At 40.8% G+C, this 21,257-nt stretch overlaps 1 protein-coding gene across 1 annotated transcript in view; it reads right to left on the bottom strand.

Annotated features, from left to right (window-relative positions):
- Blm (BLM RecQ like helicase) overlaps positions 1-21,257 on the bottom strand; it is an 80,215-nt gene that overhangs the window by 36,639 nt on the left and 22,319 nt on the right. The window contains exons 4-12 of the mRNA XM_048434937.3: positions 17,358-17,520; positions 14,483-14,610; positions 11,163-11,295; positions 10,227-10,870; positions 7,982-8,173; positions 5,426-5,544; positions 4,001-4,114; positions 2,426-2,524; positions 2,109-2,257 (exon numbers count right to left, since the gene is read on the bottom strand). Of these exons, the coding sequence (XP_048290894.3) occupies positions 2,109-2,257; positions 2,426-2,524; positions 4,001-4,114; positions 5,426-5,544; positions 7,982-8,173; positions 10,227-10,870; positions 11,163-11,295; positions 14,483-14,610; positions 17,358-17,520 (1,741 nt within the window). The remainder of the gene's footprint in view (positions 1-2,108; positions 2,258-2,425; positions 2,525-4,000; positions 4,115-5,425; positions 5,545-7,981; positions 8,174-10,226; positions 10,871-11,162; positions 11,296-14,482; positions 14,611-17,357; positions 17,521-21,257) is intronic.

Below are 21,257 nucleotides of genomic sequence, written 5' to 3'. Positions count from 1 at the left end.
CACAAGAAACCATGTGCTAGTATCCGGATATGTGTAATTTTGCTTTCTCAGGCACATTGCTTTCCCACAGTTCCAGGAAACAGATTCGAGGTGCCTGCCTCTAGATAAATATGTGCGCTGTTCATTCAAACATAAAACATAAGCCCTATGTTTCCAGAAAGTCATTCAAATGCAAGGGAATTTACATGGTTTCTTCTAGCTGTGGGCTTTTGCCAATTAATATAACTGACTGACAGCTCAGTGGTACAGCATTTGCTTACCACTTGTAATCCCAACACTGGGAAGGCAGAGACAGGTGGATCCCTGGATCTTTCTGGTCAGCCTAGCCAACATGGTGAACTCCAGGTCAAGGCACATGTCTCCTAAGGAACACCAGGCGTTGACCTCTGGCCAAATACATAAGCACCTACATGCACATGCACACAAGGACAATACACATAACCCACTGCAGTGGTGCACACCTGTAATCACAGCATGTGGGAAGGTGAGGTGGCCTGGTCTATATTCTAGTTCCAAGTCAGCTAGGGCTTAATATCAAGACCCTGTACAACATCTCAACAAAAACCACAAGGAGGGGGGCAGGAGTAAACAGTTTATAGAAAGTACAGCATTTGTAAAAACAAATTTCTAGCATCCAGCATTTATTAAAACCTAAAGTATAAAGTTTTAAATATAGTGGTAAAGCACATATCTAATATGTAAGCAAAATATATTTCTTATCCCAAATTTACATAAATATCTCTCATTGCAAATGACATTAAATTAAAACATTCCACTTCACATTTTGTGATTATACACACAAAATTCTGAGAAATCTAAAATTCTTGCACTCAAGAATGGTCATTAGTGGTATATAAGAGATATTAGCAACTAAGTATGTTAGGCTGGTACCAAACAACTTAAAGGCTGGAAGAAACCTAGAGTGCTTCATGAACTGCTTGCTCTAGGTATGAGAATTTAGTAGTTGCCATTGTGATCTGCAAAGGCTTTACAACTCTGTTGCTCATGACCCCAAAGTCTTCATATAAATTTTCAGTTCAGGGCACACCTCTTTGAGAGATACTTTTGTTATTTTTATTTAGATTTATTCATTTTATGTGCATGCGTGTATGTACAGCATTTGTGTGCCTTTTATTACATTTATGCTTACAGTCTACCAAGCGATGGGATTAGTGGCATGCACTACTCTGCTGCGCTATGTTTGCAGTATTCACACAGCCAGTTTCCCTTTTCTTTAGAGGCTGGGTCTTAATGGTGCCTAGGCCATCCTTGAATTCATAAGCTTAAGTCATTCCCTCATGCATGAGTCACCATATCAGTTTGTTATTTTCTAATGACCAAAAGCTGTGCTTGAAAAATCCACCTTGGGCTGGAGAAATGGCTCAGCATTTAAGTAAGAACCCTGCTGCTCTTCCAGAGGATCCAGGTTCAGTTCTCAGCACCCACATGGTAACTTACAACCATTTGTAGTTCCAGTCCCGGGGATCTGATGTCTTCTGGTTTCTATGGGCACCAGGCACTAGTGCAGTGCCCAGACACACATGCAGACAAACACTCATACACATAAAATAAAAATAAATCATTGCAAAAATAAAATAAAAATCCTCAATATTCTGTTCAACCATTATTCCTTCAGGCCAAAATAAGATGTGTGAAAAGAGATTGCACCAGGCTCGCCCAGTACCAAATTTGATTTCTCCCAATTCTAAAGAATATGGTGGGATAACTTTACTTTTGCTTATATTTACTTGCTTGTTTATTGGGACTTGCTTGTGGAGGTCAAAAGGCAACAAGGCAGGAAAGTGTTCTTGTTCCACCACAAAGATACCAGGCATTGAACTCAGGCAGTCAGGCCTGGACACAGGCGCCTTTATGTGCTGTGCCATCTCAGCTGCTCTTGAGAGTTCATTTTGATAAGTAAAGAAAAACCCCAGATTCTGTTCCCAAATTTGACTGTATCTGGAATCACTTGAATTTTTTTAAAAAAAAAAAAAAGCCTTCCAACTTTAAATACTCTGGTTTAGCTGGATACTTGGAGTGTTAAAGCCCTATAGTTGATTCTAATGTACAGGGCTGAGTCTCAAAAGCCATTCCCTTTATTAACTTACACCTGAGGTCTGAGGATCTTCAGTTGCATGAGGATGTCCTTCTGCACCCTGGGGTTCGCTGTGGCTGTGAGAGCCATCACCGGAACAGAAGGAAACTTCTGGCGAAGCATATTCATCCTTTTGTAATCTTGACGAAAATCATGACCCCACTAATTGGGGAAAAAAAATACCGCTTTTAGATTATTTGTATCTCTCTTCTATGAAAGCAAACACTGGTCAATACAGAGGAAGCACTTTCTTCTTCAGTGGGGCAGCAGAATACACACTCAGAGTACTACTGGAGGTATAAACTCGCTCATCTTCTGAGACACACTTACCTGACTCACACAATGTGCTTCATCAATGACAAAACGTGCCAAGAGCTTCCGCTCATACAGATTCTCCAGAGTGGAAATAAGCCTGTTACTTGCACAAACCTGGATCAGAGACAAGGGAGAGTTCTGAACGCGCATCTGAATGACACTGTCACCATCATACAATTACTCCCTATTAAACTAGCCCATATCTACGAAGAGAACAGAAGTAAATAGCAAAGGTGACATTTTAGTATGCTTACTCACATTCAACAGTTCTACTTACCAGATTAGTGGCTCAAAAACTCTTGTCTGCCTCAGCATATCTGAGGGTAACCATTTATTTACTTTGGTAACAGAACTTAATTTTTTTTACATTTATTTATTAATTTTATGTTTGTGCATGTGTGGGGTGGGTGCGTGTACACAATGGTACACATGTGTGTAGGTCAGAAGATTTAATGTGTTTGGTTCTATCACGTAGGTCCCCATGATCAAACGTCATTGGGTTATATGGCCAGCACACTTCCCCGATAACAGGATTTGAGATGTGTGTTTTGTATGTGTGTGACATTAGGGAAAACTCTATGTATTACACATATAGACAGTTATAAGCTTACACTCTAGCTTTGTCTATAAGCAAAGACGTCCCAAGCATGTGTCGACAGGGACATATGTAAAGGACACAAGCCAAGTTGATGACGTTTCCTCACTGGTCAAATCTAGGCAATTAGAACATCAAAATACATAGTGGTAATTGATTGAAACTCACTAAATAAACAATCCACAAGTTCACACTGATAAACACTTAACTCTCATTATGCCAGGATGGACTGACTATATTAGTAAAATCAGAACTCGACATTCATTAAAGTAATAACTGAGAACGAATCATTAACGGAAATTAATAACTCTGCTGTCTGACGGGGTAGTTCTACAGCCTCGGGAACCCCTACCACAGGGTTTCTACTAACTCCAAAGACAAAAGGAGAACGAAAAAGTACGAAGGAGAAGCAGCCGCAGTACTATTTTAATCAAGTGATTGGTTAATTGGATGAGTCAATACCAGTGTCCTCTGATAGCACTTGTGGGAACATGCTACCACATCTGCCACAGCCCTGTGGCTAAGGACCATGAATCTAATCAGCAAGAAACAAATTGAGGCACAGTCTTCCAAACTGGCCCACAGGCTCCTAAAATGTCAGACCCACGGAACTGTTTAGAGAAAAGAAAATTCAACAGGGATTTCTCTTTCAGAAAGGTCCTCACTGTAAGGTTAACAGGGTAAGGAACAGTATGTGTCGCTGTACATTTCCTGATGGGAAATCACACTGTGGTTACTAAGGGAAAGCTAGATGGTCAGGAGATGCACACTGAAGTACATTAGGGTTAAAACGGTAGGTCTGTAACTCACTCTCAAATGTTCAGAACTGGAGAAAGAATGAATCATAAAGGAGATGGAGAAAATTTTACCATTTGTGGTCTAGGGTGAAAGTCTAATTCTTGAAATGTATATAAAAAGTTATGACCACGTCCTTAACACAGATGTATTTTAGTGCGTTGTAACGTTACTCTGGAAAGAATGAGGCTAATACAAACCTTCTCTGGTGTGACATACAAGAGCTTGATAATTGGGTCTTTTTTTGATAACTGGAGGTAAATATTTGCTGCTTCTGAGTCAGTCTTATCCCCCGTCAGATATGTAGCAGGAATCTAAGTTGAAAGCAATAATTTGAATTTCATTTTATTTATATATTATTCAGACATGATTACCTTTTAGATTTTATAAAGTCACATATCACACCTGCTAAAAGAAGCAAACAGCCTACTATAACAATCAGCGCACAAAGTTTTAAGTTTTTTTTTGTAAGTCAGAATCTTACTTTGAGACTCAAACTTACGATTCTCCTGCATTATCAGCTTCTGAAGAGCTGATTATAGCTGTGTGCCATATTTAGCTAGTATACATATTTTTAGAAATTCATATTAAACACAACTCAAAATAGCCTTCCCTCCTAGGTGTGGTGGCACACATGAGGGATCCCCGTACTTGGGAGGCTGAGAAAAGAGGACAAGGAGTCCAAGGCTAGCCTTCGCACCATAGCAAATCTGAAGCTAGCCTGTGGTATGGCAAGATGCTTCTATGTCAGGAAAAATTGCAAAAACCTCCCCACTGTTCCTTTCATTTTCTATATTGCCTTATCTCTTCTATCTGTAAAGAAGACGAGGGTGTGTGTGTTTCTGTGTGACAGGGTCTCAGTATAACCCTGGCTAGCCCGAAACTTGCTAGAAGGCCAGGCTTGCTTCTAACTGACACAGAGGGTCCTGGCTCTGCCTCCCAAGCGCTGGGATTAAAGGTGTGCATCACTGTGGTTAGTCTGGCCACTTTAAAGGTTGTGATGCATCTTCAAGGTTTCATGTGTGCTGACGCTGGGCAATGTTACCATCACTGCATTGACATTCTCTGGAAGGAAAATCAAACCATTTGTCATCAACAGTGTAGCCAATCCTTTTGCAATGTGAAGAACTTAACAAAATGCAGACATAATTCCTTCAATTCAGAAATGAGAAAAAAAACCAGGTGTACAAGCACACACATGTGCACAGGGATAGAGAACTATGATGATCTCACACTAGCCAAAAAAAGAAACCCCTTTCTATTAGTAAAAAAATTACATCAGCAAATATAGGTTAAGAGCTCTCACTGAAATACATGCTCGTAGAAGAATAAAATCAGATTGAATTACAGATGGTTATTTGAATCAAAATGATTTAATACATGTGCTCAACTCTAGAGTTTAATTTAATATATGTTTTATTTATTTAATCTTATTTTTTTATTTTTTTGCAATATGCTAGGCAAACACTCTGTCATATACTCTGAATGTCAAACACTCTGACCTATATACTCAGAATAATTTGAGAATTATTCTTATAATTCAAATAGCAGTTAGTAAGATTTCCTGGCACACTGAAATGTGTTTCTAAGGCACATTTCTATTAAAACTTTAAGTAATAACTTACATCAAAGGAAGTCAGTTTTTGGACTTGATCTACTATTAGTGATCTCAAGGGAGAAATGACAATAGTGACCCCCGGAGAAACACAGGCAGGCAGCTGGTAACACAAGCTTTTACCACCTCCTAAAAGACAAATAATAAAAAAAAAAATCGTCAGCTTCCATCTTGAGTGTGAATGCGAAAGGAGACCAAATATAATAATTAACAGGACATCAAATGGTATTGTCCACGGATGGGGCCAGCAATCTGCCATAACACACAAGACGAATTCTTCAGGGAATGCAAACAATGAGCACCAGTCTCTCGGGACACCTTGTACAGGCACATGCGACAGAAAAGGCAAGAACCAGAGCAAGACACCGGAACCAAGGGAACTGGTAAGAAAGTCTATCAGAGAAATCCAAATAGAATAAACTTTTTTTGCTTCTTGCAATATAAACCATCTCTAAAAAATCTCAAGCCTAGGATTAACATAATTGCGTTTTATAAAATGCAGTAAAATATACAATAGTAAAAACAAAGATTTTGGCTTAGTATTAAGATATCCCTCAGCCGTACCTCCCTTCCTCCACCCCTGCTGGGGGTCCTGCACACTTGGGCAAGAGCTTTCCCACTGAGTTACATACCCAGCACAGACCTCAGAATTTTAAAAACCATAAGCAGAGTCTTCTAATATAGCTTTAACTATCAGTACTCTGATTTCTAAAGTAACAATCCCAATCTCCCTTTGAAATAAAAGGGCAAAACTGCATGTGTGCATATTAACAGAAGATAATGAAAAAGAGAACTTGGAAATCTAACACAATTTTGCTATTTACTCCAATACAAAATAGCAAGATGTTAAGTGCTTATTTATTTCTCTCTCTGCCTGTCCCCACTGGGGCTCAAACCTAGGGTTCTGTACAGAGCAGGCAAGTACTCTACCACTGACCTCCAGCCCCCAAGAACGTATTTTAAAATAACTGCACGATTATATTTTAGTTTGCAATCTCACTCTCTACAAATGGCAAAGGGTGGGCTAGGTAGTTTTGAGGACTTCAGTGTGTTCTAAACGTATGTCCTGCATTCCTTCTTTTCCACAGTGAGCAAATTTCATTCTGGCATATACATGGACATGTCAAGGCAAGAGTGGGATGCTGAGAACAGAGACGTGCTCTCCCACTTAATTAGCTGCATGAGCTCAGACAGGCCTCAATTTCCTCATCTGTAAAATGCATGAGGCCACCGGTTAAAGAGCTGTCCAAGGCTGGGTGATGGTGGCACTCAGCAGGCAGAGGCAGGTAGATCTCTGAGTTCCAGGACAGCCAAGGTTACAAAGATAACCCCTGTCTCACACAAAACAACATCAAAAAGGGTTGTCCAAAAGAAACTTTATTTGTAATCTTTTTATTGTATCTGTCAAGAGATTGAAACCAGGGTAGGAAGGAACTGACAATACCTCCTGAAGCTGGGAAGAGTCATTGAGAGCCCGATTAGACAACTGCCAACGTCCTTTCCAGTCTCAGAGCTTCCAAGGGCCAAACCAGGGTGGAAATGGAGGCACAATGTCACTAAATTAATAAAGTCTGAAATGTGGATAAGCCAACACTGTCTCGTCTTTAAAATCAGTTTGAGGACCTGGATAAAAGCTCGCTGTCTACGCCTGACAACAAGAGTGACATATGGAATGCATGCAAAGGTGGAAGCGGAAAACGGATTCATGAGGTTGTCCTCTGCCCTTCATATGTATGCCTTGGCTCGCACACAGCTCTCCTGACCATATCTACAGCTATGTGATAATTAAAGAAAAAAGATTTAAAGAGGTTTGAAAGAATTCAGGTGTCAAGTCAATAGCATGTGATAGCAGCAGCAACAACTGGGACTTGTTAGAGCCCGTAACAAGGAGAGCAACACACAGGAGGTCTACATGGAGACACTGAACCTGCTTCCTAGCTTAACCATATAGCTAACATCTTATGTGTTTGATTTCAAAACACTGAGCCGCTCTTACAGGCTTTTACAACAATGCACAGTCCTGGTCTCTTCCAAATTGAGGCTGAGAAAGAATCACGCTGCATCATTTTCATTTGAGCCTCACCTGTGAAGTGGGCACCATACCGCATAATGTCCTGAACACACCCACAAAGAGTCGAGTGGCTTAACTGTCCACAGGTACACCCCTCCCTGGCAGGGGGTGGAGCTACACTGGAAGCCTGAGCCTTCAGTCCAGAACAGATGACCAGAACCGCCAGGCAGCACTAACATTAGCCAGAAATGGTCATGGTCTCTCACATCCATCTTCTGTTCCCTTCTAGGTTTGTTTAGATTACAGAAAATTGTTCAAAGAAAAGCTCTACATCAGGTCAACCCAATGAGCTGTGTGTTCACTTCCTTAAGGAGTAGAAACCTTGTGTCCACCCGAACAGAGGCTGAGGGGACAGACTTTCTTACTGAGGTTTGCAGATTTTAAAGGGTTTCTAAACAATAAGAATAATGGGAGGTGTTCTTTCTATTTCATTAAAGAGTTTTCATTTAACATCTGCCGATGGACTCCTGCCAATTCATATCTAAAAATACATACCAGTGGGCATTAGGATAAAACAATCTTCACCAAGCAGCGCAGCATTGATCGCCTCTAGCTGATTAGTTCTAAAATTATGTAAGCCAAATTTCTTATGAAAAATCTTCATCATTTCTTTTGTATGAGGAAAATTAAGACTTTGGAAATGTTCATGTTTCAGATTTTTTGATGATAAATTTTGTTCCATCTTATCTACAAAACAATGTTTAAAAACATTAGTGCATTAATATAGTTACATAGTTTAACATTCACCTTTACTCTGCAGGACCAACGGCACACTTTAACTGTTCACATGACTTCCTTCCCAATCAGTCTCAGATGTTCCTTGGGGCCTACACCGAGTCTCTCCTTGATTCTTCTGCAGTCCCTATCAACACAATTTCTTCATCGTTTCTCTTCTCCCTTGGTTTCAAGATAATCATACCTTTTCTATTTGCTTTATTTTATTTCTTCTGTGCTAGCAAGCAAACCTATGATTTGGACATGCTAGGCTGTAGTGCACCATCATCAGGACACAGTAACCATACCCCAGTCACTCTACTGGCTTTGAATTACCTCCCTTGGCTCCACTTCTCCTTAACTTTGGGAGTCTTTCAAATACCTAGGACTAGGCTCTTGATGCATTCTGATTTGGAATTTTTCTAGTCAACATAATCTGTGTGCAGAGAAAGATTAGCCGTTTCTTGATGTCCTCCTAAGCTCCCAACCTACACACATCCTACTGCCTGTACAATACTGCTTTCTTTTAAAAACATTTTAAAAGTTTATATAATTTTTATTCTATGGGTACAAGAGTTTTGTCTGCATGTATGTCTGTGCACCACATGCATGCCTGGCACCTGAGGAGGACAAAGGAGGGTGTTGGCTCCCCTAGAACTGGAGTGACAGACAGCTGTGAGCTGCTATGGGAGTGCTGGGAACCTAACCCAAGTTCTCAGAAGAACAGCCAGTGCTCTAAACTGACAGTCCATCTCTACACACAGCTACTGGAATGACTTCCAGTTTCAAGTTCAATAGTCTGAAATAGCCCTGCTCAGCTGTGTTCTATATCCAACTCTGCCTTCTGACCGCCCTACTTCTGTGGATGGTGTCACAACCGCCAGTGTTTGAGACCTAAGTGTCACCTGAACTTCTCAGATACTTCCTTCACTCTCTCTCTCGCATCTCTCTCTGCGCTGCATTCGTACCGGGGCGGTTCTGGTTCAAGAGAACAAGAGGTTCTCACACATCAGCTCTGGCAGCTCCTCTCACTCCAACACTCAATGTCTCAGAGATAATTGCAAACATCAAGTGTGACACATTCTAGCATACCAAAATAAATCCATTAGTGGCTATTTTAAAGGTCAGCAGCATCACTGTAAGAACAAACTCAGAGCTATTAAGTCATCAATGGCAAAAATAGGGAGGGCTGTACTTCCTAAAACTTTGCACACGCATTCTTGTTTCAGTAAAAGCACTCTGAGATAACTTTACAGGGCTGACGTAAGGCTCCACATTTATTTAGGCTTTCCCGAGCTTCTGCAGTAGCTTAGTTCATTCCTCATTAAACTGTAGCTACAATACAGCATCTCTGAAATCTTCCTAGAGCCCAACTCAGGACATGACACACTGTAAGTCTTTACTGAACTTTTAAGAGATGTCTGTTCTGAGACAAAGTCTCACTCTATAGTTCAGGCCAGCCTCAAACTCACTGTCTTCCTCCTACCTTAGCCTCCCAAGTGCTGGTATTACAGGTGAGAGCCACCATGATTAACTTTATATTTGCTGAATTTCAGATTTCATATCCTTCTTATGCTGCCTCACATTTTAATGTTGTGAGACATGACAGTTTTCTGCTTTATAAATGGATTACTTCTCATCATCCAGAATTCTAAAACTATGCATATTTCAAGCATATAAATTCACCTTTCTACTTGTCCTTCCCCCAAATCACTAAGAACGTGGCACTTGTGCACTGTTTTAGGGACTAGAAGGTGCTAGTCTGAAGGCAGAGCGCGCTGTGATGACTTCAGAGCTCTACAATAGGTTATAATTACACATTTATAAACCTACAGCTGCTACAGAGACAAAAGAGCAACTTGCTTTTGAAATTGTGATTTGTAACTCACATTATCAGTAGAAATTTGCGTAAAAACAATGTGGCTTTCAGGCAATGGTTTGCTGCTGTGCCTGTTACCATACAATTCTTATTTTGGATGGTTTTGCTTTCCTATAATATTTAAGCATTCAATTACTTCAGACTTACCAGTGTAACTCTTCTGAGCAGCTGATGCCACTGGAAGAGACTGTGTCTTGGCTGAGGAAATCCTCTCTGACAGGGATTTAACTGGCCCACCTTCCTTGACAGGTGGGTGGGCAGCTGTGGAGGGTCTGACGGCTGAAACACTGTGCATTATGTTTTCCCAGTCGTCATCATCATCGTCATCAAAGTCATCAATGTTAAAATTATCAATGTCAAAGGAAGCCTGGACGTCTCTCTCTAAGCTATTTCCCAAAGCAGCGTGTTTATTCTGATCTTTCACAGTGGTGCTTGTGAGAACATTTCCTGGGAAATAAGAGCTTTCGTTTCTTCCTTCTGTCCTTAGTGTTTCAGCCCAGTTGCTGCTTACAAAGGACGTCTGTAAATGGGAATTCAATAACGGCCTTTCAAGGAGGTCCTTCGTGGTGGCTGAGAACCCTGTCTTTCCTGGAGTGGTGGTTGGGAAACATTCCTTGGTGGAAAGGGAATGTGAGGGAAAGGATGGAGAACTGTACTTCTTACTAGGGCACCCCACAGGGCAGGAATCGCCCTGTGCAGTGTTACCAGGTGAGTCAGGCCTGCATCTCCACAGTGAACCCAGAATACCGACACCCTTTCCATTAAAATCAGCTTCAGTCAGGAGCTTCCTTCTGAAGAAAGAGAACATATTAAATGTGAATAGTTTGTTATAGTAGCCACAAAGTTGACTTTCATTTTTAACCCCAATAGAAACTATAGGAAAATATGTCATTTTTTTTCTAGTCTAAAAAATATGAATACAAATCTTAAACAAATGGTTTGAAAATTAAATAAATTTAAAACTTAGTGATGTGACTATCATCCTTCTGTCTAGGCCAGAAAGCCTGGACATTCTGCCCATTTCTTGACTTGGAGTAGTGAAACTACAATCAGATATCTTCCACAAGGAGGACATCAAAATACCTTAGGTTTCGCTGTTGAAGCAGCTCATTCCCACAACTCAAAGCTTTCAGTTCATCGGTAGGAACCGTATCAACTAATTTACAGATGTGCTCCATCACACGAATAAGTTGCTCCTGTATACTCATCTGTTTGTCTAGGAAGCAATTACAAATAAAGAATGAGGGTGAAACCCAGAACCCCAAATGCCCAGCAAGCACTCTGCCAGTGTGCTGCCTCACAAACCACCCCGACTTCTTTATCAAGCCACACAACAAGAGACAGGATTTCAAAGGAGCTGATGTTTCCAATGAAGGAAAGAAAGTGAATGATTTAGGGAAGCAATATAAGCAAAGAAGACGCCCACTCAACTCCACATGGTATGAAGGAGGCGATGCCAGTGTACGTGGGCTCTGGGGAGACAGCACTCTCTGGAGGCAGGGGGATCAGAACAGACAAAAAAAATGCTCAGAAGAAAACAGTCAGCTGACGGGTTTAAGGGGCAGGAAGAAGACAGAAGGGAAAGATAGGGCCATACAAAAACAGTGAGGGAGCCGGGAGGTGGTGCACACCTTTAGTCCCAGCACTCAGGAGGCAGAGGCAGGTAGATCTCTGTGAGTTCGCGGACACTCTGGTCTACTGAATGAGTTCCAGGACAGCTAGGACTGTTACACAGAGAAACCCTATCCTGAAAACCAAAAAAACAAAACAAAACAAAAAAACTCAAAAAAAAAAAACCCGCAAACAAAAACAAAACAAAACAAAACAGTGTAAGGAAAACCATCTGCTTGAGAGAGACTCAGGAAGTGTGGATGCCCGCTGGTAACTATGGGCAAAGGGCATGGCTGGGAGGTATTGGTTGGAAAGCTGCTGAATTCCTATGTCATTTTGGTTCTCTATATAAGGAGTCTCAGTCTGGAAAGAAGAGATTTCACAATGGTCTAAAAAATTGAAGCTAAAGTAGGCTCAGAAATACCATACCTACACAGTGGCACTGTACTAGACAGACCACATCCTACCTCAGCCTCCAAGGAAAACCCTGGCCAAGGCCTCCAAGGAAAGTGAAGACAGACATTGTTCTGATTAAAAAGAAAAAAAGAAAAGAAAAAAAATGATTGCCAAAAGCAACAAACTAGTGACCTTGGTGTTGACTCAAGGCAAAACTCTAGAACACACTATCAAAACGCTGCTTTGTAGCTCTCCAAGAGGAAACAATTATGGAGGTACGGAACGTTCATAAAAACAAAACAGCCATCTTAATGCTCCTTCTTTGGAAGGATTACTAGACTAGCAGATAAGAACAGCTCACATTTCCTGATGGCCTACAGTACACCTTGAAATCTAATAACTATCCAGCAAGACAGGTATTATTCTCTTCATTTTCTACAAGAAAACCTGAAAGCAGGGTGGTGCTGCATGCCTATAATCCCAAGCCTCAGGAAGCAGAAGTAGGATTATGAGTTAGAAGCTGCTTAGGCTATAGCATTAGACCCTAATTCAACCAAAACCCAAAACTCAGTAAGGTCCAAAGACATTTAGTTGAAATGCTGTCACTGTCAGGAACAGATCCGTCCACAGGTTGCTCCATCCCTTCATTCTTCCTGCCTCAGACTAATTTTTCTGGAGTCTTATAACCTAGTCTTTTGTAATTCCATAGAGAAGGAAGAGAAGTATCTTGAAGAAAGGTTCATAATTAGGTGACAAATTAACTGATGTCAGCTAAGTCTCTTGTGACACTAAAGGACTCTGTCCACATTCTTGTAAGTGCAGCCATTATAACAGGGAAACTTAGAGATGGAGAAACCGACTAGCACCATGGTTGTCAGGGTGAATTCAAGAGCCTCCACACTGCGGGTTCAAATTCTAGCTCTGCTGCTGCCTTCATTCTGCAACATTTAATTATTAATTCTTCTGTACGTCAGTTTCCTTATTTCTATGGTAAGAGGTAACAGCAACTACCTTAAGGTGATGGGATGGAGATTAAACAGTTTGTATTGTAGGACTTAGAGTGAGATACAGATATTTTAGGAACATTTCCAGCAAGATAAGCAAAGACTGAAATGAAATACAATAAACTTAGAGAAAACAAAACCAGCAGAGAAGACTATCTGCACGGAAGCGCATGCACTACAGGAAGAGGACAGATGTGTCTAAGGAGATGCTCACGACAAGCTCAGAGAGTAGGAAAGAGCTCCTGGGTTTCCAGGAGCTGAATAGATAAAAACATCAATTAAAAAAAGTTAGTGATAAAACGGGGAGAGCTGGCCAGGTGTGGCGGTGCTGGCACTCAGAAGGTAGAGACAGACAGCTCTGAGTGTAAAGCCAGCCTCATCTATATAGTGAGACCTAGAAAAATAAGAAATAGATGAGAACATTAAGGAGGGGTGTGTGTCTAACATCCAAATAGCATAGGTTCTAGATAGAGTAAGAGACAGAAAAAAACAAAAACAAAAACAAAAATAAACCACTACCAGATAAATTCCCCAAATGAAAACACACATTTCTGGCATGTGTGCCTAGAAGCTGAAATCAAAGGTGTTCCAAAGGACTGCTCTTTTTCAAAGTCTTCCAGAGCTATTGGCTTATTTACACTAGATACTTGAGCAGAAAGAAAAAACAAGAGAAGCAGAAAGAACTGAAACAGGGCTGGAGATACAGACAAATGGTAGAACACAGAGGCCCTGGGTCCAATCCCTAGCATTAAAGGAAGAGAACAAAGGAATGAATTAACAGGCCAAAAAAAAAAAAAAAAAAAAGATTTAACTTACAATGGATAACAGACCCAGATCATAATATGTACAAGGGAGGAGCTGAATGATCTACAGAAATCAATGTGGCTGTGAAGAGGACTCAACAGGTTTAGGTGTGTGTGTCTGTGTGTGTGTGTGTGTGTGTGCGCGAGCACACGTGTGTAAAACTTACAGGAACGTCCTGTAATTTCAGTACTAAAGAAGCCAAAGTAGGAGGACTGCCAATGAGTTCAAGGCCTGCCTGGGCTACATAACAAGACCCTGTCTCAAAACAAAACAAACAAAACCAACAAAAGTCACAAAATTTCTAGGGGTTTTTTTATTCATCTAACAAGGATTAAACTTACAGGGAGGCAAAATTTGGCTCTACCTGTGAAATGAGTCAACAAGCAGCATTTTCAAAACAGAATAAATCTTGTGAGATGCTGAGTTCAGGAGACGTTCAAGAAAACACTAGCTAACAAATGAAGAAGAAGGATGATTTATGGTATCAGAACAAAGGACACAGTACATATACCATTTTATACTATGCAGCTATAGTATTCAAATATAATTATTATATTTAGAGAAGTAACTGAAACATGGTTTTTATACCGTCACAGTCTGTACTGGCTCCTGGATCAGGCTCCTGGGCATTTGTTTTCTCTGATTTCAACAAAGGGTCTTTTGAGGTGCTAAGAATGCCTTTCTCTTTATCCGAGTCGTCAAAATCCTTTAGCATACTACAAGAAAAAAAAAAGGGGAGGGGGCTATATCAATCATGCTATAGGCAGAATGAATGTAAACCTTGTCTCCCAATCTTTTAACAGACAATGGAAAGGTTTTCTTTTCTTTTGTTTGTTTTGAGACAGGGTCAAAAAGCATAGCATGATCAGGAACTTGCTCTACGCCCAAGGCTTCCAAGTGCTGAGATTGCACCATATCTAGCTGGGAAACACGTTTGTACCTCTCTTTAGCTAAGCCTTCACATCTTCTATCTTCTGGTCCCAAGAGACCCTTTCAACTCCTATCTCCAAGTATATCCCTTCAGTTACACTAGACTCCAATCAGACTGCACCACTGATATGCCTCATGAGCTCTATGTTGTCTAGGGTCATGGATTCTCTCAATTTGGAAAACCTGCTGTCCCAAGCTCTCTGTACCCAAACTCTACATGTTCTTAGAGTCTCAAGCAAGTCTTCACTGCTCTCCCTGGAAAGCAGTTATTAATGACACTGTTCTCTGAGATTCCAAGCAGCTTTACCTGAACTTCTCATATTAGGGGGTGGCACTATTAGCAAGTGTGCTTTGTTAGAGGAAGTGTATCATTAGGGGTAGGCTTTGAGGTTTCAGAAGCTCAAGCCAGGCCTAGTCTTTCTGTCTTCCGATCTAGATGTAGAACTCTCAGCTACCTCTCCAGCACCATGTCTGCCTGCATGCTGCCACGTTCCCCATCATAATGATAACGGACTAAACCTCTGAACTGTAAGCCAGCCTCAATTAAATGTTTTCCTTTATAAGCATTGCCTTGGTCATGGTGTCTCTTCACAGCAATAAAATTTTTAATTAAGACACAATATGTACAGTTATTCACTTTAGGCAATAATGGAAAAATAACCAACCTTGTAAATAATCATTTCCAATTGCTAAAAATCTAAATATTATGCTTTGGGTATGAAAGATTCATGTTTGAACACCTGGCAACACTGTTTTGAGAGGTTGTAGAAATCTTTGGGACGTAGGGCCTGGCTGGCAGATAGAGGCCACCAGAGGTGAACCTTGAGAATTTAGCTAGCCTTACTTCCAGTTTCATTTTTACATCCTGATCCACCACCCTGGGAAAGTGAGCATCATACGCTCCTGCTCCACATGCCTGCCCTACTGTGCTAGACCGCAGCCTCTGAAACTGCAAGCCAAAGCAAATCCTTCTTCATACAGTGTCTGTCACAGCATGAGCAAAGTAACATGCTATGCAAAGGTACCCGTGGCAGAAGAACTCAGTAAGTTAGGAAAGGACACATTTTAAAAGCAGCAATATGGAGAATAATGCCAAGAGAAAAGAATCAAAGTCTGAAATTACACCTGTTATCAGTCACAACAAGAACCAAACAAGAACAAGAAATAGTTTGTTAGGGTTTTGGAACTAAAAATATTTCTTCCCGCTTATTTAAAACTCTAGTTAAGGTGGCAACAATGTCATTTGTGCAATGCATATATTTAATAAAGAATAAAGCTAAGCATTCAACATGGAAACAGAAGGGTAAGGAGAGAGTGCCACACTGGATCTTAGCTCACGTGTTACGAACTGTTTCACCCTGGTGAGTTCCTGACCCTTCCTGGCCTCAGCTGTTAGATGAGAACACCAACTTAAGAGTCTTGGCGCACATGACCTTTCACTCCAGTGGTTAACTTTCTATGCTTGTCTGGTTCTCTGTCAGCAAGGAAAGGAGACAGGTGAGTGGGTACAGATCTTCAGTTTTGTAGCAAACAGTAATCATACTTCAACCTTCACCACTTCCTCAGACACAACAATACAACTGTTAAAGCACAAGCCAGGCGCTGGAGACATGGCTCAGAGGTTAAGGGCATTTGTTGCTCTTGACAAGAATCCAGGTTGAGCTCCTAGCACCCACACGATGGTTTACAACCACCAATTACTCCAGTTTCAGAAGATCTGATACCCCATTCTGATCTCCTTGGGCACAAAGCATACATGGTAGTGCATATACTTAAATGCAGGCAAAACACACATAAATGAGTAAGTCTAATAATAAAAATTTTAAAGCACAAACCAGAAGTTACATATAAAACATTTCCTTCTCTTCCTAATCCAGATGATAGACTACAGGGATCTGTATCTGTCAAAATGGTGACTTAAACGGGGCTGGAGAAATGGCTCAACAGTTAAGAGCACTGGCTACTCTTCCAGTGAACAAGGAAGGGTTCAATTCCCAGATGCACATGGCAGCTCATAATTGTCTGTAACTCCAGTTCCAAGAGATCCTTACACAGACATCCTTGCAGGCAAAACACCAATGCAGATCTTTAAAAATATAACCAGTAAAATAAAATAGTAGCTCCCCTTCCCTCCAATTATGGTATTTCCCACCTGTAATCTTGGTACTTGAGAGACTACGGCAGGAGGATCCTGAACTCAAGGTCAGCCTGAGTAACACAGTAAGAGTTTTGTTGCTGTTTTTGTCTTTGAAGAGTTTCACTGTGTAGACTAGGCTAGTCACAAATACAGAGATCTGTCTATACTGCGTCCCCAGTGCTGGGACTAAAGACATGACTTACTAAGCCCAGCAAAGAATGGTTTCTAAACAACCATATAAATAATAAATAGCAATGTTCTGGACACTTTCATTTGAATACAAAATAAATCACAGAAGCACAAAGAATACTTACATAGAAATGATATTATATACCTAAGCTACATACTTAAGGCATCTTAAAAACAAACAATAATATTTATTATTAACTATTTTACCTGGAACATTTCAAAGAAGAAGAAGCTGTAGAAATAATTTCTTCTTCTGGAGAAGGTGGAACAAAATCTATATCATAGTCATCATCATCAAGTTGAAAGTATAGAGGTTTCTCAGTTGACTGTAAATGAACTTCGTCTAAGTGATTCTTCTTTTCACTATTATCTAAAGAAAAACAGTTGGTAAACACAGATTATTTTAATAATTAACGAGACAGAACATGCACAAGCTCCTATGAGGGCTTTTTTGGGCAAGTCAAAAACAATCAGAACATTTTGTATGGGAGTCTCCTGCAGGTTAATGTTGGCTGATTTCTTCACGAATAAGGGAATCAACTGGAAGATGTCCAAAGCTGGACTAAAGCCAGAGATCTGCTTAGGAATTCAAGACCGATTTCTAGTTAAATTACAAAACTCTTGTTTCGCTTCGGTAATTTGCAGCCGCACAAACGCTGTGGGCTTGTTCTGAGACAGGGTCTTGCTACACAGCCTACATTTTTGAACTCTTTATCTTCCAGCCTCACCTCCTCATCCACGATCACAGGTGTGGCATACACCCAGAGCTGCACACACTGCTGCTATACAGAAAAACCATCTCCACCACAGAGGTGTCCTAGCTATATAAGCATCTCTCTGGTGTTCTCTGGTTTTGCCGTTTACCATCTACCCAGTATTCTCTTGAGAAACAGCAACACAAGAGAGTAAACTAGAGTTTTGCTGTTTTTTTTTTTAAATCAATTACTTTTCAGCCCTCTCTCATAGAACTGGTGTTTACAATTTTAGTCTCAGGATGCTGCATGTAGCTGTGATCTGAGCTGCTAAGGAGGCTGAGGCAGAAGACTGATCTATAATTCCAGCTACCCAGAAGGCTAAGCGAGGAAGACTGCAAGCTTAAGGTATATGTAGAGAATGTGGAGAGATCCTGTCACAAAATAAACAGTAAATAAGAAGCTGAGAATATAAGTCAGTGATAGTGTTTATCTAGTGTGCACATTCCTAGATTCAGTTCCTAAAATATAAGGGAAGGGCAGTGGTGGTAATGCCTTGAGTCCAGGAGATCAGGACAAGTCTGAACACAAATTTATTTATTTTATTTATTTATTATGTATACAATATTCTGTCTGTGTGTATGTCTGCAGACCAGAAGAGGGCACCAGACCCCATTACAGATGGTTGTGAGCCACCATGCGGTTGCTGGGAATTGAACTCAGGACCTTTGGAAGAGCAGGCAATGCTCTTAACCTCTGAGCCATCTCTCCAGCCCAAGACCCAACTCTTAAAAGAATTTTAAAGTCAGTGAGCTTAAGGCCAGCCTGATCTACAGAGTAAGTTCTAGGACAGTCAGGATTGTTTCATAGAGAAACTCTGTCTTGAAAAACAAAAACAAACAAACAAAAAACTATATATAATAATAATAGTACAATGCCCTACTCTTCTGTTCTGGTAATATAACTACTTACAGTATATTATACTAGGCATGGCACTGGTGTATATATTTACCAATGCCTTCCATCTACTGTAGAATATTCTCATACAGGCTTTTCAAGAGGTTATTCTAAACTGGGTGTAGGGCTGGAGAGATGGCTCAGTGGTTAAGAACATTGCCTGCTCTTCCAAAGGTCCTGAGTTCAATTCCCGGCAACCACATGGTGGCTCACAAGCATCTGTAATGAGGTCTGGTGCCCTCTTCTGGCCTGCAGACATACACACAGACAGAATATTGTATACATAATAAATAAATAAATAAATAAATAAATAAATATAAAAAAATGAAAAAAAAATAAACTGGGTGTAGTGGTGCCTAGGAGACAGAGGAAAGTGAGCTGCTGGTCAGATAGGGCAATACAGTAAGATCTGTCTCAAACATAACCGAAGAATAAGTGGTATTCTATAAGAATGCACAGAAGAACCAGGTGTGGTAGTGCACACCTTCCATCCCAGTCCTCCCAAGGCAGAGGCAGGTACCACTCTGTGAGCTGGAGGTTAGCTGGGTCTACATAGTGAATCCCAGGACACTTAGGGCTATATAGAGAAAGCATGTCTCAAAAAACAAACAAAAGAAATCAAGGGGCTGGAGAGATAAGTCAGTGGATCAGAGGACTAGTTGCTTTTCCAGAGAACCCGGGCTCACTTCCTAACACCCACATGGCAGCTAACATGCGACTCCAGTTCCAGGACTTCTGACACTTTCACAGAGATTCAGGCAAAACAAACAGAATGCATAGAAGATGAGGATTATTTCCTGTTATTGACCTTCGGGGGGTGGGGGATGTGATGGGAGAAGACAAGGATGCTCACGATCCTGACCCTGTGTTATGTTAATGTTCATGTCCTAGTTTAAAAGAGCATTAATAAAGAAATGGAAGATGGAAGGGAGGGAGGGAGGGAGAAAAAGAAGGAAAGGGAAAGGAAGAAAGGAAAAACAAAGGATGAACTGGGTCTGGTAGCTTATAACCTTAATTTCAGCACTCAGGAGACTGAGGGAGGAGTAGCAAGAATCAAGAGCAGGGACTGGAGAGGTGGCTTAACACCTTTAAAATACTTGCAATTCATGCACAGGATCTGGGTTGGGTTCCCAGCACCCATAAGATGGCTTATAACCATCTGTAACTCCAATTCCAAGGGATCTGATGCCTTCTTCTGATCTTTGAAGGCACAAAGCACACACACAAAATCAGGTAAAACACTCAGACACATTATTTCTTAGTTATGGTTTCTATTGCTGTGATGAAACACCATGACCAAAAGTAATTTAGGGAGGAAAGGTTTTTTTCATCATGTTCTCCACCATCTAGGTAGTTAGACCGGGGACTCAGAAGGAATCTGGAGGCAGGAATTGCTGCAGAGGCCATGGAACACTGTTTATTAACTTGCTCATCCAGTTTCCTTATAGCACTATCAGCCCAGGGGTGGTACTGTCTAGCGAGCTGGGCAATATTTTGCATGGTTCTATAATCATTTTTTTATGATTTAAGGTAAGCATGACTACAAGAATTAAAGCTTAAAAATTACAATGAAGCCGGGCGGTGGTGGCGCACACCTTTAATCCCAGCACTCAGGAGGCAGAGGCAAGCGGATCTCTGTGAGTTCGAGGCCAGCCTGGTCTACAAGAGCTAGTTCCAGGACAGGCTCTAAAGCTACAGAGAAACCCTGCCTCGAAAAAAAAAAAAAAAAAAAAAACGAACTAAAAGTAATTATTGAGGAAGTGTAAATGTTTAATGAATTTGCTCTAAGCTAAGTGCAGTGTTTACAATGTACAGAAATGGCTAGCAACATCCTATGCCTCCATATTCAATGCCATGCGCTCAGAAAGCTTCTTGTTCTCAGCTCCATTTGTAGTGTGTACTCTATTCAGTACAATATTTATATTTACTATACTTTTTGCATATTTAGAAATGTTTGGATACACAGATATATTCCATTGTGTACAAACACCCACAGTATTCACAGATGGTTTTGGAGCCTCTGAGCAAGAGGCAAACGATATAGCCTAGGTGTACAGTAGGCTCTTGCCATCTAGGTTAAAGTGCTCTATGGTATTGGGAAGATGACATGGCATAATAATGTGTTTTCAGAACATATCCTTGGGGCTGGAGAGATGGCTCAGAGGTTAAGATCATTGACTGCTCTTCCAAAGGTCTTGAGTTCAATTCCCAGCAACCACATGGTGGCTCACAACCATCTGTAATGAGATCTGGTGCCCTCTTCTGGCCTGCAGCTGTACATGCAGACAGAACACTGTACACATAATAAAAAAACAAAACAAAACATATCCTTGTCACTAAGTGATACATGACTGTATTAAACAGAATGATTAGATATTACCATCAATGTAGACCTTACTTTCTTCATGTATAAAACCACAGAACTAACCCCGGCATAGCAGATATTAAGACCCTCAAG

This window comes from Myodes glareolus, chromosome 24, assembly GCF_982192425.1.
Source record: "Myodes glareolus chromosome 24, mMyoGla1.1, whole genome shotgun sequence".
NCBI lineage: Eukaryota > Metazoa > Chordata > Mammalia > Rodentia > Cricetidae > Myodes > Myodes glareolus.
The sequence above is the reverse complement of the archived record's forward strand: the minus strand, read 5'-3'. Positions and strand labels throughout refer to the sequence as shown.